Here is an 18,644-nt window from a genome sequence, read left to right as displayed (position 1 = left end):
TTGTTTAGTGGCGTATGGTCTAGTGATGTAAATTGCAGAATTCCTGGTTTGGCTTTTGGTCTTTTTTTTGTTTTGTATGCAAACCGTTGCAAGGAGACAGATGGCAATTTTTTTATAGATAGGTTACAGCTTTTACCACCAGAATGTGCCACTATCTCTATTTTTGATATTTGGCGCTTGGTCTAGTGATGCATAACACCGTCCAACTAACCTCTAACCAACACAACACGTGTTTCATAGTATGTTGGGGTCGGCCATCTTGATCTGGTGTGGATATAGAAGGCAGGACTACTGAAAGCGGGATGGTTGTATGCGATTTTGAAATAGCTTACCGCCGGTACTTGTATAGTATTTATCAAGCATCATTCTCATATTTATTTACGTTTTTGGATTTAAAAAACTTATTTTTACTTCTGAATGGCACAAAATGTTATTAAAACTTTCTATTTATTGTGACAGAGCTGTCAGGAGGATAATAGTAGATCGATTAGTTCATTCATTGATGTTTTAAACTAACCAAACTTCCATTGCTTTAACAGGCATGTCATACTTACTATAGTCATAGTGCTATAGCCTATAGATATACAAGTACAGTAAGCTCGCTTGCACTGCTTGACTATAGCGCTGACCATACCCATGATCCACTGAGATAGGCTACAGTTGTGGACGAGTATACACTATCAGCCAGAGCACTAAGTAAAAGTTCAAATCACAATTTCCAAAATAATACTGGATTTATCGGACCTTTGAAGCAATCTTTGAGATTGTATAATTTTTATTTTACTCTCTTCATGGCCAAGGCAAACAGTGCTTTCCTCGCTTATATGGAGAAAACACTACTGGTATGCCCTATAATTAAACATTTTAGAGTCACAGATTTCACATTCAAGATCTGACTACAGAAAAGGTACATACTTGCCAATAATTTATTCTTATTTTGTGCTGAGCAATTATTATGTTCAATGTCTATTTCAAAAAATTGTATCAAGTTTTTGGTTTTTTCTCGTAATCTGGAAGTGGTGGTCGGGTCCTATATACATTTAGGAAGATGTAATATACAGAGTGTTTCAGAAGTAGTGTCGAGAATTTTAGGGTATTGTACCTGGATGCTAGGAGACTACAAATGTCATATTTGAAGTGTCCAAAACTCAGTGGTTATCCTTATAGCTGCCATTTTGTTTTTTTCACTTAAAAATTTTTATCTCAAGGACGAAATGTTGTATTGATCTGAAATTTGGCATGAATATTTATGCTATAAAGACTCAACTATAAAAAATTAAAAAAAAATTTTTCGTTGAAATTTTTCAAAATGGCGGCCATTTTAAATTTTTGATGGCGAATATCTCGAAAACCGTCCATTTTACAGAAAATTTACAAGAGACAAAAAAGTTAGCAAATTTTTTCACGATTCCAATGATACCTAATTTATTAAGATTGGTCGAAGAATAACAGAGAAATTAATTTTTTTCGTACTGCATGCATGACCACTTTTCACCATTTAAAGATCAATATTAATTTTTTTTATAATTTCATGAAAACCGTTCTTATTACAGAAATATACAAGAATAACTTTCCTCCAAATTTTATTTTACATTGAAAAATATTAATTTCACTCAAATCGGTTCACTGATACTAATGCAGCAATTGCTCAAAATGCCGTCCTTCAACTTGATTACACAGTCTGCACCTTTCAATCATGGACCGTCGAACTGCTATAAAAGCATTTTCATCATCTTGAATGGCACCTGCTGCAGCAACCACTCTTGCCACAAGGTCTTCTTCGTTTTCTACTGGCGTGCTGTAAACAAGGTCTTTCATATGGCCCCAGAAAAAAAATCTAAAGGTTGAGGTCAGGTGAACGTGCGGGCCACGGTACTGGTCCACCCCGCCCAATCCACCGCTGACGATAGGTCATGTTCAGAAAGTCCGTAACAACATTCCGAAATGAGCAGGGCACCATCATGTTGAAACCAAATATTATATCTGTTTGCAAGAGGCACATCTTCCAAAAGTTCTGGTAGTATGTCTCTTAAAAAGTAATGTACGTGGGAGAATTCAGACGATTAGGAAGAATGTATGGTCCAATCACGCGATTACCTAAGATACCCGTCCAAACATTCAGCGAAAATCTATGCTGATAACCACGCACTTTGACCTCATGAGGATTGTCTAAGGCCCAGACGTGACTGTTGCGAGAGTTGAAGATTCCTTCTCTTGTAAAGCTGGACTCATCGGTAAATAACACATTTTCTAGAAAATTTGGTTGGATAATGTCTTGCTGAAGAAACCAACGGGCACAGTTTACTCTTGGCTCATAGTCGCGTTCAACCAATGAGTGAACTTTTTGAAAGCGGAAGGGGTGAAGTCTTTCCTTGTTTAGTACACGCCACACAGAAGAAGCACTTGAATTGATTTGCTTTGCAACTGCTCTCGTACTCGTTCTAGGATTGAAATCGAATTTCTGCAATACTTCCTCTTCAAAAGCAACATTTCGAACTGCTCGAGGCCTACCAGCAATTACCCTGTTCCGTTCAAATGAACCAACTTCTCTCAGCCGATTGTGAGTTCTTGTGAACACCTTGTCGGAAGGGAGACGGCGGTTTGGAAATGCAGCTGCATACATTCTTCTTGCTTCGGTCGCATTGCCAAGAGCTGCTCCATACATGAAGTGAATATCGGTGTACTCCAGCGAACTAAATTCCATTACAATAATTAAATATTTGTGTAGAAGCAACGTAAGATAATATTGAAACTGGAAATTTAAGATAGAAATAAGACCTAGGAAACGTGAGACTAAGAAATAGGAAGCACTACATCTGGTTTTTTACTTTTAATGAAACAACAATACTTTTACAAGACAAACATTATCATCTGAAAACCATTGTAAATTGCCCATATGGAGCCATACCGAGTTTCAAAGCTTCATCTTAAATACATCTGGAATTAAAAAATTAATATTGATCTTTAAATGGTGAAAAGTGGTCATGCATGCAGTACGAAAAAAATTAATTTCTCTGTTATTCTTCGACCAATCTTAATAAATTAGGTATCATTGGAATCGTGAAAAAATTTGCTAACTTTTTTGTCTCTTGTAAATTTTCTGTAAAATGGACGGTTTTCGAGATATTCGCCATCAAAAATTTAAAATGGCCGCCATTTTGAAAAATTTCAACGAAAAATTTTTTTTTTATTTTTTATAGTTGAGTCTTTATAGCATAAATATTCATGCCAAATTTCAGATCAATACAACATTTCGTTCTTGAGATAAAAATTTTTAAGTGAAAAAAACAAAATGGCAGCTATAAGGATAACCGCTGAGTTTTGGACACTTCAAATATGACATTTGTAGTCTCCTAGCATCCAGGTACAATACCCTAAAATTCTCGACACTACTTCTGAAACACCCTGTATAGATGTTGGGTAGCATAATCCTCATCCAAATTAAAGATGTTCTCGTCATAGAGACTTTGCCCTTGATATGGGGCAGTGTCAAGCCAAACAATTACATTACCATTATTATCAGATTGCTCCACAATACAAATTTGAGGTTAGTCGATGAAATGCTAGGTCACTTAAAAAGTATACTATAGTGAGGTCCACGTTATAATGGCAGTGGATGAAGATAGAAGAATAGCGATGCCGATTCTCTTTATTAATTGATTATATTTCAACACTGTCAAAAACATAACTGGCATTGTTGTGGACCTAGAAAAGGATAGTACCACCGGCTTTGGCGAATGATAGACAAGGATAGCAAAACCAAAGTTGATCAAATACTGTCATTATAACGTGGACCTCACTATAGTACTAAGAAAATCTGTTTCATGTTTAATTATATATTTGACTATTATATTTTGAATTGTCAAACGCCGAAATGTTATAAAATTGAATACTTTAAGTCAACTTGGTTGGGAAAAAATCCAGGTTTATTAAAGATGGTTGTTAACTTATATTTAAGTAAATATTTATATTTATAATTAACTTATTTTTAACTTATAAAGAGCTGTTCTGAATGTGAATTATAGTAGCCTGTCTTGAAAATTGAATCATAATGTTCACTTTCCTTCCAGCTAGATGTAACTTGATTATTACCAAAGACAATATAATTATATCACATTCCAATTTAAAAAAGATGTAAATTATTCGAATAAAAAGTACGTTGATATTTCATTAAGAGGAGTATAATTATGTAAGAGTTCAAATGATATGTACTTTCATATAGTAAAGTAAGAGTTTCTGATTATTTTATTGTATTATAACTATTATTTATCTGTGTATTGTCATATTATTTAAAAATAAACGAAATAAACGTTTTTTGAGAAACCAATGTTTCGAGTTGATTGTACTTATTCCTAAAGATGTAACAGCTGTTATGACATACAAGAGTGTGAGATAAAACAGCCAGGATATGTTTGTTGTTGCACCGCAGAACGCAGAACAACAGTTGTAGAGCAATGTGATTATTTTGCAAATTGAGGCTCTTTTTTGATAATAAACTCTTCAGTTAATGCCATTATCAACTAACAGTATTTAATTTTGTTTCAACATCCCTCATCCTCCCTTAATGAACAGAATTTGTGAATTTAACATAAAAATGTGAAATTTGTACCGTGAGGTAGGAATTGCTATCCTCACAATTGTTGAGTTCACCACAGTTTTCTTAAAAATTATCAATTGTTTCCCATTTTATGCATTATCATCACAATAATTATCATCATCCCTTGATGACTACGAAGCACTGACTCCCGAACATTTCCTTGTTTAACGCCCTCTGTTGGCCGTTCCCGATATTGACTCGAGTAATATATTCTAATGAGCATAGATTGTCTAAATGACAAAAAGTGTTTTCTCAAGACAAACAAAACAGATAATCTATTAAATGCTTCAAGCCCAAACGGTTTTATTCAAATAAATGCTCTTGAGAAAAGCTGTCATAACCTTCCCCACTCATATCGTGAGATTTCAGTCAATTAAAACCAAATGCCAGTTTCATGTTAAATTTTTATTCAGTACCGTAATTTACAATTTCCACGCTAAATATTACACGTTAATTAGGCTATTACGACCAAATCAAAATAGAGCTGGATGTTTATCTTGATTTATGTATCATACATAAATTATGGCAGTATAATAAAAAATGACTTCAGATTTATTTCGCACATCAGAAAGATGGTATAGCAAATTGTACTTCTCTCGAACTTCTCGATTTGAGAGCTTCCATAAATTTTAGCTTGGCCTCTTCCAATAGATTAGTGAGAGATTGCACGTCTTCCACTTTCTCCTGTGACAGACAACGCAGTCTCGTCTTCAGAGTTGCACATTGCTCTTCCAGAAGTTCTATCCTGAAATTTACAATGAGAAAGTCGTCAAAATATTTGTAATTTATATAATTTTTCAATAAACTTAGAAAGCGAAATTTCTTTATTAAAGACTAGCAGGTAACCCGTGCTCCGCAAGGGTCCATTTTAAAACTTGATGTAATGAAATCTTGAAGAATTAAAAATAGGCCTATACCATTCTCGGTTAATTAAGTCTATATATTCAAAATTTCAAGTTAATCAGTTCAGTAGTTCAAACGTGATGATGCGTCAAACATGATTTTCAATTCCCGTAAGCCAGTTCTTTCTTTTATTATAGTATAGACTAGCAGGTAACCCGTGCTCCGCAAGGGTCTAATTAGAAACTTGCCAATCTGAAAACTTGACCTACTGAAATCTTGAGGAATTTGAAATAGACTTATAAGCATCCTCGGTAAATTAAGAATCTATATAACAAATTTCATGTTAATCAGTTTAGTAGTTCAGACGTGATGATGCGTCATTCGTGAATTTCCTGTCCCGTACGTATAAGCCAATTATTTCCTCTTATAGATTTGTCCTCGAGATGGTTGAGTAAATTAAGTTTAAAGTAACAAACATTATAAAGAGTAATCCCGATATTCATCCATAAACACTTACTCTAAGCTGCACAAAAACCTGTTCATTTTCAACCGTGATTAAATGCCACGAGAACCAATCAGAGAAGACTGTTGAAAAATGCTTTTCTTATTGGTTCTCGTGGCATTTAATCACGGTTAAAAATTAACAGGCTTTTGTGCAACTGAGAGTATACGTGTTTATGGATGAATATCGGGATTACTCTTCATAACGTTTGTTACTTTAAACTCAATTTACTCAACCATCCCGAGGACAAATCTATAACAACTCACAAAATAATATGTTGAAATTCATGATTGAATTTAAACAGACTTGTGCAATCGAGTCTCTGTATATAAATCATGTATCTCTTAAATCCTGATTGAAATTCAATGACTTGTACAATCGAGTCTCTGTATATTGAATGATCAAATCACCGTAAGTGGAAAGTGCCATGTAAATAATAACGTGTATAGAAATAGTCTTGTCTTACCTCTCTTGACTTTTCTCATTGATATGAGAGTTTCCATTGTTGTCATCAATGGAAAGTTTTGATGAGTACATTTTATCGGCACTGTTGTTGTTTACTCTCAGCAGTTCCAATCTGGCAACTTTCGTTTCAAGCTTGGCTGATTTTTGACGCTCGTTCCGCAATTCTTCCTAAAATGAAATTTACTATCAATTTCAAGTAGTTTTAGAACATCTCCCAGATCCTTCATCACATATAACTAAAAATAGCTCAAATAACTTGAAGATAGCTAAAAATTTCAACTACATAATTATTATGTAATTTATCGAGTTCAATGTTAACTACAACCACTTACATACTTCTATTATAAATAACTGAAGTATTTCCTACTTTTTGGCTAAATTTTGTTTTCACAATCTTGCAATTGAGTGAGATAATTTTCAATGTAGGCTACAGCATCTCACCACTAGAATCTTGAAATTCATGAAGCTGGAAAAACTATTTTCCATGGGAAATCAATAATATTGTCACTTTTCCCATAATTATCAATATCAAAAATTCAGTCCATTAAAATAAGTGACACATCTGAATTGGTTTCGATTTTAGAAATGAAATCTTAAAACTGAACAAAATGGTTAGTATAATTAAAATTTGAAAAATTACACAGTGAAATTCTAACCTTATCTTGGACTTTGTCACCTACAAATTTGGAAGAAAAATAGCACAAGGGCTACCTTATTATTTTATCTGCCAATGTTATAACATTAGTATTATTTGCATTGTAAATAAAAATATAATAAAATACATATCTGAAGATAGGGTTCACTGATATTAAAACTATTTAAAATAGATTTCACTGTGATTGCAGTCATATTTGAAGCAAAGAAAAATTAAGTAGTGCTTGCAATTGGCGCTGGCGAGAGATGGATACTGAAAGAAACGAAGGTGATGTATTTCTTGAACTTACTTCTTGCTGATTCAATGAGTTTCTTTGGGCGTCAATACGTTTATTGAGCACCTGAATAAGCTCCAGAAGACGTATTCGCTCAGCTTCGGAAATTTGGTTCAACAGGTCCTGTGAACAATGAACTAGTCAATAAATTGTAGGTACACAGCCTACTATAAAACTATACAGATACTTCTTTTTCGGAGGAGACGATAAGCCGTCGGTTCCGACTACCTATTAGTAAAACTACCTAAAAAGTAGTCTTCATCTCTCATCATCATCCCTCTCACTCATTAACGTACCAACGCACAAGCCAAGCTTATATGGGTATCACCCTCAGTATTATTGTTATTATTATTATTACTTGAGTGTTTAAAGTAAGCCATGTTACCACACCACTTCCAATTTTCGAAAAGATAATGTATAGTGTGTTCAAAACTGAAAAACATTGAAACCAACTTGAAATATTACTGACCGCTGATATACTAAATATTCAATACCGTACTAAAAATCATGAAAACTAATTTTTCAATATTACAAACAATCTACTACAGTACCAATCAATCCATTTTATTCCATGAACCATGATCTATTATGAAATGCTAAGTATACATGCTTGACAATGCTTTATGTAGAAACCACTGGGCAATATACTCCACTTCGACAAGAGACTTGTGTCTGTATTCTGGTATTGACTAAATGACTACGCTTTAAACAAACGCTCAGTCTCACCTGAGCTGTATTGATGCCGAATTCTCGTGTTTGTGTCATTTCTGAAGCGTCGACTTTCTCTTTTGATCTGAAATCGAGACCAATATTATTTCTGATTTGTACTCCAATTTACTGTGTGATTTTTCAACATCTATTCTAAACAATTTCTTTTCACCTTATTTGATTAACTTGTTAGCATATCATAATATTATTTAAAAGAACAAAACCCAGTCAGGGAAGTTATAATTGTTAATGTCTCATGCATCTATCATAATCGATTCAACTAATTCTATCCAATAGAGCATTATTTATGTAAAGCCTATAATAATCTCACAAAACAAGAAATGGAAAAAATAATTCTAAATTTCGATAAAATATTACTTGAAATTAAATGCTGTGTTTGAATGTATATACACTTGCTGTATATACATTTGCTGTATATACACTTCTCCAGTGAAGAGAATCTTTATCTTTAAATAAGATTTATTATGATAATTTATCCTTAATATACATACATAATTATTGTGCTTGCTAGGGCTGTTTGTGTCTGTTTACCACTGAAATTTGAATTTAGAATCACAGGAATCGTAATATCTCTAGTGAGATTAACGTTTAAGACAGTGTAAATGATAGAAAGGCTTACTTTTCCAACGTCTTCTCTAGTAGATAGCTGTGATTCAAGTCATCCCATGATAATAAATTCTATTCTCAAAGAAAATATAACTTTTCATTATGTATTTATGATTTTTTCAATTGAGATAAAAATATTCTGATACCGTAGATTTCTACAAAGTCAACAAAAGATTCAGCAAATAAAAGTGCATAGTTCGAAAAGGATAGAGCTATCAGCTTTGTCTAATGCCAGACAAGGATCAAGGATAGCAAACCAATGTTGATCAGGGGTTGACTTTAAAGCGTGAATCTCACTTTAGAGTACTGCTTAAGAAAGAACAATACAGTAATGTTGAATTACTGTACTGTAATACAGTAAATGCTTGAAAATGATTAGGACGTAGATCATTTTAACTCTTAGCAAACCTCCAACCATCAACTCACTTATTCTTAATCAGCACATGGGTCTTTTCCTTGAGATGAGCAATTCTATCGTCTCTACTATTCAAAGTATTTTGCAGGTGAGCGGTCTTCATTTTCTCCTTGAAATAAGAATCAAAAGCAATATCAAATATAGGTAGGTAGTATCAAATTGAACATCAGTATTAGTAGTATATGTGCTTGTTTCAATTTAATTTATTAATTACTCAAGCTGCAATAGATGTAAGACTTAATATAAACTTGACTTAAACTAGACTTGCAATAGACTTGAACTAAATTTTTTCTACAAAAATTGGAATCATTCATCTTTCATCATGGTTTGAAATTTCTAAGCAAAAATTGTATGATATAGCTAGTCCTCTGAACTCTGAAGCCAGTTAACGGTTAGGCCTCAACTATACAAACGAAATAAACGCGCGGAATTCCTTTCACCTCGTTTACAGGATGAAAAAAACGACAAGCGTTATAGACGCACCCCATAAGGTAATGTACTCTGAAGACGCACCGAATAAATTCTGCGCGTCTATCACACTCGTATAGTTGAGACCATTCATGACAAACTTTCTTATCGTCTTCACCATTTATGAGGATAAGATGGGATTCACACATCGTAACAGTATCAGAGTCAGTGACCGATACAGTGAAATTATAATTCTTATGAGTTCTAGCGGGACTATATACACTCGGTATAAATGATAGTCCCATTAGAAATCATGGGAATAATATTATCTTTGTACCAGAAACTTTCACTGATATGTGTAGTAGGCCTTAAAGCCGCAATACTTTTTTCAGAACCAATCAGTCCCATTCAAAGAATGACTCCTGATCCTGAATTGTTTACCTAACGTCCCATAAGATATGACAGACTATAATTATTATAACTAAGTGAGCATGAAATTTCTACATCTAGTTTTTTAAAATACTAACCATTTGTAATTTTTCTTCAAGTTCATAGCATTTCTTCTCCATTTCCGATGCTGCCTTGGTCACATCGTTATTATATTTCTCCTTCAGACTATTCACTTGACTCTGTAATAAAAATTTATTCCAATAATGGAAGCATGATATAGAGTTGAAGGTTGTACATTGGAGTTGTTCACAAAAAGGGGCTGATAAGTAATTATCAAAATCGAATAAATAACTAATATTCACAGATCTACTAAAGTATTCATGATAGATTTTTTTTATGTGAGTTGGAAAAATCGTTTAGGCCTACTTACCTACGGGTTCAAATCCTAAAATTCAATGGAAACTCAAAAATATCTACTAGCCCTATTCAAATTTGAAATGTATAACATAGTATCATAATCAATCACATTTAACCATGAGGCAGGATATTTTTATTTCATAATTGGTATTTCCGAAATGAATTTTGCCAAAAAATGGAATACCTACTACCATCACAATCCCGTGATCTTGGGTACTGAATTTGTATGCTGTGCATGATAAGTACACGCATTGCTTCTTTAAAAAAATAATACTCCATACGAAAATAATTAATAAAGAATAATTAAAAACAAATTACAATGAGAATCACTGTCAATCAATTTGCACATACGAATTACAATTTTTTCGATAATCGGTGTTCAAGGAAATATAATGTTGAAGAATGTACAATAATCAAATGCTAGTGAACTCTAGCAGCATGAATAGAGGATTACAAATGAATGAACCATTATTAGACTCACTGTTAAAGCAGTAATTAGCTGGTCATCGTGATTGGATTTGCTTAGAATTGAGTTGATTTTCTCCTTATTCGACTGCAATTCACCCTCCAATACTTTGCATCTCATCCTTGAAACATTGAATTTGTTTTTCGTCTGCTCAAGTTCTGATTTACATTCTTTGAGTTCTTTGGCCAATTCATTTCTCATATCTTTCTCTGCTTGTCGAACGTTCACCAACACATCTTAAAAATTATATAAAAAAAATCAAATGGCATTTTGCGTTGTTAGTAGGTCTATAATGCTTACAATATTAATCTGATAGAATTACACATAATAGTTTGTAGATATTTTGAGCTCTAATATATGTGTGAAATGAAACAACATAATTTTGGGACTGTTTATTTGGAATTAGGGATTAACACAGTTCAGAGATTAACTCGATTTAATTTGATTTGAAATTGAATTGGTCATTGATTGAATTCAATTCAATCATATCAAGTTTTTTCATAAGTTTTAGCCACACAGTCCAATCTAAACACAAGCGTCCTTGGTAACAGGCTGGATGAAGATACTCACAGGAGTGGAATACATTCCACGTTGCTCAACTAAAAAGTAAGTTCATTTGAATATATTTCTTCGAACAAATGTAACAATTTCAATAGAGTTAATATCAACTCTTTCAAGGGAAACATCAATATTATTATGAAGTGTCAATGATAACAACATCAATTTTATTATGAAGTGTCTTGGAAAACAACATCAATAATCAGTAATTTTAAACTATGCCATTCATTGAGACCTAGAGAAAAATAAAATGTTCAACTACCGTACTTTTGAACCATTAAAGCACTACAGATTTACTAACCATGACTTTGAGATTGGAATGACTGTTGATTTGCCAATTTTTCCGAAAGTTGGGAAACCTTGAGTTGTAATGAAGTGATTTTCTGTGCTCTCCCCCTCCATCCATTTCCAGTGAGCGCACTCTGAACCGAGTACTCCTCTCCAATTTCGTTGGCTAATGCCTGCAATGCAATCATATAGCCAATATATTAGTAATTAATTGAGTATAATTTATTCTATTGAAAAAAAAAGATTATATGCAACGAATAGATGTGTTATGAGTTTGTTCGTATCCATCAATGGAAAATTGTTCAAGAAATATTCTAGTAATTTGTGACATGCATGAATATCATCGCAGAAAATCAATCTTTGATTATCATAGAGTTCATATTGTACAACGAAGATGTCAATTTTACATCTGATTAGCAATTTTTTATGAAAAATTACAATACAATTAAATCACTGTAACCAATGTGGTATTGAGCATATCCTTATTCATAAGTAGATAGGTGAAGATATGATTAATGCAAAGGTTTAAGATTGGAAACTACTCGTTAAATTATAATTCAAATGCTGTATAGTCTTTAGATAATTTCCTAAGGTAATGAAACAATACCTTATGAGCAGCTTTCAAATCCTGCTTCAGTTTTTGGGATTGGTTTTTTGCTTCGTAATACTTGAGATTTGCTGAATTAAGCTTCTCGGTCAGCTCTTTGATTTCAATTGATTTTCGATTTTCATCTTCTATACTTTCTGCTGTATCTAAAGTAATTAAAAGACATAAATACTATAATTATGGAGTTAAAGTACATGTAAAAAATGAATAAATAGTGATTTTCATGATTAATTTGAATAAGAATTGTAACAATTGGAACGTTTACTCTGACCTTAGTTCAGAACAATATTTAGTAACAATTACTGAGAAAGTTACCTCTTTAGTAACTCGTAGAATCAACCATGACAGAAAAATAAATATGAACTATTTGGTTTCTATTCGCAAGAGGGTCTGATCTGAGAAATTTTAATTTTCAATAGTAAAAATCGACCGATAAGATGGTAGAACTTTCAATCATCAAATAAATTAATTTCATATAGACCAATAATGTATTGCTCACATTATAATATTAATTTAGCCTGCAGTATTCATTTTCATGGAATATCAAGTTGGAAAACTCTTTCGATACATAGGTCTATATTGGGAACGGTTTATCCAATCTAATAAAAAGTCAAGTAGGTAATCTTTTTTACAAACGTCAACTTCTATGGATTGCATATGAAACACAAAGTTTAGTCATTATGTTTTTCTCACCAGAAGAGTTTCTCCTCGACAGATAATCTTTGCCACCGTTCTCAAGAGTTCGAGCCCTGAGTTTGGTCACCTCCAATTCAGCAGTCAACTCTCTGATTTTCTTACTCAATTCGACAATTTTGCTAGCAGCCAGATCAGACGCCCTGCCGTGTATTGCAGGTGGACACTTCACCTCGAGTGCCGTCAGCTGCGCCAAAAGTTCATCCACACGTTGTTGAAGGCTAGCATTTTCTTGTGAAAGTACCTGGCAAAAAAATTAGTATTCAACATAGATTCTAATACTAAATTTGAATAAGCTATAATTCTTTATAAATCGTATGGCGTATGGTAAATGTGAACAGATATTCAAGTAACATAATATATCAACCAATCAAATAAGAGAACAGAGTCAATAATTTCTAATAAACCTACTTAAATAAAAAAATTGAATGAGCTATAATTATTCAGAAATCAAACAAAAATTATACAATAAAAGGAAACAGTAACATACATCATACAATTAAGAAAGAGAATAGAGCCTTTACCAAGCACAGAAAACATTTTCCCTCGTTATCAACAAGTTATACGAACATTCTAGGGTATTGTTCCTGGATGATAGGAGACTACAAATGTCGTATTTGAAGTGTCCAAAACTCAGCGGTTATCCTTATAGCTGCCATTTTGTTTTTTTCACTTAGGAATTTTTATCTCAAGAGAGAAATGTACGTTGTATTGATCTGAAATTAGGTATGAATATTTATATGAAGACTCAACTTTAAAAAATTAAATAAAAAATGTTCTATGTGAATTTTCAAAATGGCAGCTATAAGGATAACCGCTGAGTTTTGGACACTTCAAATACGAAATTTGTAGTCTCCTAACATCCAGGAACAATACCCTAGAATGTTCGACACTACTTCTGAAACACTCTGTATAATATATTACTCTGTTGAAGTTTTTAAACAAATTTTGTTTCAAAGAGAATATTTACTTTGGAGGAAGTCTGATTCTCCTCTGGAGTGAAATTTATTCAACATTTTTCAACCAAAAAAGTATTTTTTTTAAATATTTACTTTGAAGCAGCGAATGTCGTAACTTCAGAAGAATTATTATCAAATGTTTCGTCATCGACTACAACATCAATATTGATTTATGTTGATTGATTTGGATTGTAATTAGAATCTGATTTCACTCATTTCACACCGATTTATTCAAGACAATTCAAATAATACTGAAGTAGTATTTATACCAGCATAGCTTACCTCAATTTTATTTTTCATTTGCCGGTTCAGTTCTTCGGAAATCATCAAGTTTTTTTTCGACTCTTCAGAATCAATGTTATTCAGTCCTGGATCCTGGCATAGAGAAAAATACACTTTATTACACACAATATTTTGAACGTTTTATTGAGTAGATTTGTTTCGTATATTTTAACTATTCAGATATTTATGGTAAAAAGTTTAGAAAATCAACTAGCTATTGAATTTGAAATATAATCTATTTTCAGCTCATTTCAGTATTATTAAAAATGATTTAAAAACAATTTCAATAATTATTGAAAATTTCACGTAGAGATCCAGAGATCGCGGGTATGCTACAGGAGTGCAGCTCTCCGCTACTTCAACAGGCTACCTGCAGGAGTGAAGCAGTTGGATACCAGCAAGTTCGATAGGGTTGTGACTGGTTTTTTGAGAGCCAGGGCTTATTATGATGTACAGGAATTTTTGAACGATGGCCTGTCTCAAATACTATCTGGCTAACTTGCCAGTAAGAGCAAGGCCTTAGATGTTAACTAAGTAAGCTTTATCTTGATCGCTGCCATCTTGATAAATAAGTGTTTTGTTGTTTTTGACTTTTATTGTGAAATGACGCCATCGATCCTACAACAAGTGTGGGTAATGGATGAAGAAGAAGGTATAAGGTAAAGCTTAAAAATATAATAAAATTGGAGAAGGATTCAATATTCATTTTGAACTAATAATGAAGAGGCTTTATCACAGACAAAACAGGTTTGTATTTGTGGCTTTATTAAAATACTTATTATCTGATATGTTGAAATAGATTAAAAACCCCTATTTATATCGAATCCATAAAAATTCTAATAAATACTTCAATAAAATAGTTTTTTTACAAAGTTTGACAAATATGGCTATTTTTAACTAGCTTTTATTTGAATTAGGTTTAATTCAAATTCTTTTGACAAACTACAAATTGTAGGTACTACAATGTACTATAGGCTCATATTCTATAGAATAGTCACAGCCTGAACAAATACGGTACTCAATCAAGTGTCATTTAAAAAAAACTACCGTAATTAATCTCATCTAATAATTTAATATTATAACTGTGAAATTATGTTAATATTTTACTCACATCTTTTGCTTCACTTTTCCAATTGCTTGCACTTTTTAGGGCAGTTGTAGTTGGATTGACTCCTGGAAGAATCAAGGGCAGTTGGGCACTATCTACCACAGTAATTAAGTTCTTATTCACTAATAGGTCTTTTGGTGGTGATGCAGGCGCTTTTTTCTTTAACCTGGTACTCTTACGTAAATCAGAATTTTTCCTCAAACTTTTCTTTTTTGAACTCATTTAAAAGTGGTTTTTATAATAAAATTGGCACATAAATAAAATAAGACTGAAGTATTGCGTTTGATAGAGAAATCAGTCGTTTCATACTTTCAAATAAAACTTGAAGATGGTAGGTTGGATTTTGAATGCATTTTAATTGATGGCAATAGAAAATATCACAGTATTTGAAGAGCACATAACAAGGATAGTCTTCGGAATGTGCCAGTCTATCCAAATGACAGAGAATCAACAGAAACGATTTTCTTGTTTCCATGGAAACACAAACTCTAAAGTTCCGTTTGGTGGAAGTGTAGAGGTCAAACGTCACACGCGCATGCTTTTCACCAAACATTTCAGACCAAGGATAGATAGATAGATTTCAGACGGCATTCCATATTATTTGTAATATCAAATCACATTAAACATCTGGTTCAAAAGCCTATAGATGGAGAGAGTAGAGACGGCAAGTTACTGGCGGCCAGTGCTCTTCAACAAGTCACTTTTCACCAATTTCTATTTTATTTTGGTAATGAACACTGTACAAAGTTTTCCAATAAATTTATTGATGAAAAAATCCAATAATGAATGGAAATTGGTGAAAAGTGACGTTATGATAACATGTCCTTTCACCCTTTGAACAACAACACCTTCTTGGTTTCATATGTGTACAGATCAGCGTTTAAGGCAAAAGCACACACAAACAGACTGACATTAGCATACAGAAGGGAAATCCCTCATCAGCTGTTATAATGTTGCAACGCACTCAGACGTCTCTGTCTGCATGCAGACGTTTCTTCTCTGTCTGTCTGCTGCTTTATGCATTGACTTTTAGAACCAAGCCACACAAAGCGTTTTCAGACGATTCGGCAGGGTAGAAATCTCTCCGATTGGCTGATAACGTTCATGAACAGCCGAACAAAATGACGCCATCGATCCTACAAGTGGTCGATGAGAAAGGTATAAGGTAAAGCTTAAAAATATAATAAAATTGGAGAAGGATTCAATATTCATTTTGAACTAATAATGAAGAGGCTTTATCACAGACAAAACAGGTTTGTATTTGTGGCTTTATTAAAATACTTATTATCTGATATGTTGAAATAGATTAAAAACCCCTATTTATATCGAATCCATAAAAATTCTAATAAATACTTCAATAAAATAGTTTTTTTACAAAGTTTGACAAATATGGCTATTTTTAACTAGCTTTTATTTGAATTAGGTTTAATTCAAATTCTTTTGACAAACTACAAATTGTAGGTACTACAATGTACTATACGCTCATATTCTATAGAATAGTCACAGCCTGAACAAATACGGTACTCAATCAAGTGTCATTAAAAAAAAAAAAACTACCGTAATTAATCTCATCTAATAATTTAATATTATAACTGTGAAATTATGTTAATATTTTACTCACATCTTTTGCTTCACTTTTCCAATTGCTTGCACTTTTTAGGACAGTTGTAGTTGGATTGACTCCTGGAAGAATCAAGGGCAGTTGGGCACTATCTACCACAGTAATTAAGTTCTTATTCACTAATAGGTCTTTTGGTGGTGATGCAGGCGCTTTTTTCTTTAACCTGGTACTCTTACGTAAATCAGAATTTTTCCTCAAACTTTTCTTTTTTGAACTCATTTAAAAGTGGTTTTTATAATAAAATTGGCACATAAATAAAATAAGACTGAAGTATTGCGTTTGATAGAGAAATCAGTCGTTTCATACTTTCAAATAAAACTTGAAGATGGTAGGTTGGATTTTGAATGCATTTTAATTGATGGCAATAGAAAATATCACAGTATTTGAAGAGCACATAACAAGGATAGTCTTCGGAATGTGCCAGTCTATCCAAATGACAGAGAATCAACAGAAACGATTTTCTTGTTTCCATGGAAACACAAACTCTAAAGTTCCGTTTGGTGGAAGTGTAGAGGTCAAACGTCACACGCGCATGCTTTTCACCAAACATTTCAGACCAAGGATAGATAGATAGATTTCAGACGGCATTCCATATTATTTGTAATATCAAATCACATTAAACATCTGGTTCAAAAGCCTATAGATGGAGAGAGTAGAGACGGCAAGTTACTGGCGGCCAGTGCTCTTCAACAAGTCACTTTTCACCAATTTCTATTTTATTTTGGTAATGAACACTGTACAAAGTTTTCCAATAAATTTATTGATGAAAAAATCCAATAATGAATGGAAATTGGTGAAATGTGACGTTATGATAACATGTCCTTTCACCCTTTGAACAACAACACCTTCTTGGTTTCATATGTGTACAGATCAGCGTTTAAGGCAAAAGCACACACAAACAGACTGACATTAGCATACAGAAGGGAAATCCCTCATCAGCTGTTATAATGTTGCAACGCACTCAGACGTCTCTGTCTGCATGCAGACGTTTCTTCTCTGTCTGTCTGCTGCTTTATGCATTGACTTTTAGAACCAAGCCACACAAAGCGTTTTCAGACGATTCGGCAGGGTAGAAATCTCTCCGATTGGCTGATAACGTTCATGAACAGCCGAACAAAAGGGCGATCCCTCACGTCTGGACTAAATCATGAGACCAGCACATAAATAGCCCATACAACAGATTTAATATTTTCGGCCTCAATGGAATTCTTGAGATTGGCCTTTAGTTGATCTGACAACCAGAATGGATGCCGATTTCTTAGCATTAGGCCGCTTTGAAGCCTTTTTCATTTCAAATTTTATTGACGGAATAACTTTTTATTTTGCTAATAGTACTCTGATGGATGATCTAGAATATTCCAGGCATTCAAAGAAATTAATCCATTCTGGATATTACCATTGTTCCAAGTTACTTGATTGTATTGTTTCTGTGTGTATGAATGTTGATAAGGATTACAATCTTCATTAGACAAATGTTTAAATTCGTATTGATCATATTCCAACATTATATTGATCAATATTACATTATCATTTAAAATCTCATAGTTTCACGTTCACGTTCTTTCTCTTCGTCTAAGAATTCACGATAATTGTATTCTTATAGCTAATATATGAATATTATCGAATATTATAAATATTTTCTAATAGATAGCTATTATAATTACAGTATTTTGAATAATTTTTAGATTATATATTATCAAGTTGCAAGTGCAGATCTGAGAAAAAAATGTTTTTAACTTTTTTTCTTCATGTCCAATTCGT

The 18,644-nt window shown here is 32.9% G+C and overlaps 1 protein-coding gene across 4 annotated transcripts in view; it reads right to left on the bottom strand.

The window, feature by feature from the left end:
• Positions 1 to 4,987: 4,987 nt before the first annotated feature.
• The window catches only part of LOC111046152 (coiled-coil domain-containing protein 13), a 15,100-nt gene continuing 1,443 nt past the window's right edge, over positions 4,988 to 18,644 (bottom strand). For 2 of the 4 annotated variants that reach the window (XM_039431465.1, XM_039431472.1), the window contains exons 2-12: positions 14,155 to 14,247; positions 12,914 to 13,157; positions 12,221 to 12,366; positions 11,627 to 11,786; positions 10,783 to 11,003; positions 10,022 to 10,123; positions 9,098 to 9,195; positions 8,063 to 8,129; positions 7,352 to 7,459; positions 6,409 to 6,575; positions 4,988 to 5,342 (exon numbers count right to left, since the gene is read on the bottom strand). In XM_039431465.1, the coding sequence (XP_039287399.1) occupies positions 5,162 to 5,342; positions 6,409 to 6,575; positions 7,352 to 7,459; positions 8,063 to 8,129; positions 9,098 to 9,195; positions 10,022 to 10,123; positions 10,783 to 11,003; positions 11,627 to 11,786; positions 12,221 to 12,366; positions 12,914 to 13,157; positions 14,155 to 14,247 (1,587 nt within the window). In that variant the 3' untranslated portion in view covers positions 4,988 to 5,161. Of the gene's footprint in view, positions 5,343 to 6,408; positions 6,576 to 7,351; positions 7,460 to 8,062; positions 8,130 to 9,097; positions 9,196 to 10,021; positions 10,124 to 10,782; positions 11,004 to 11,626; positions 11,787 to 12,220; positions 12,367 to 12,913; positions 13,158 to 14,154; positions 14,248 to 15,265; positions 15,896 to 16,883; positions 17,552 to 18,644 lie in introns of those variants that run through there. The other 2 variants (XM_039431462.1, XM_022331645.2) reach the window with 2 other exon arrangements.

The sequence above is a fragment of the Nilaparvata lugens genome, chromosome 1 (assembly GCF_014356525.2).
Source record: "Nilaparvata lugens isolate BPH chromosome 1, ASM1435652v1, whole genome shotgun sequence".
Classification (NCBI taxonomy): domain Eukaryota; kingdom Metazoa; phylum Arthropoda; class Insecta; order Hemiptera; family Delphacidae; genus Nilaparvata; species Nilaparvata lugens.
The sequence above is the reverse complement of the archived record's forward strand: the minus strand, read 5'-3'. Positions and strand labels throughout refer to the sequence as shown.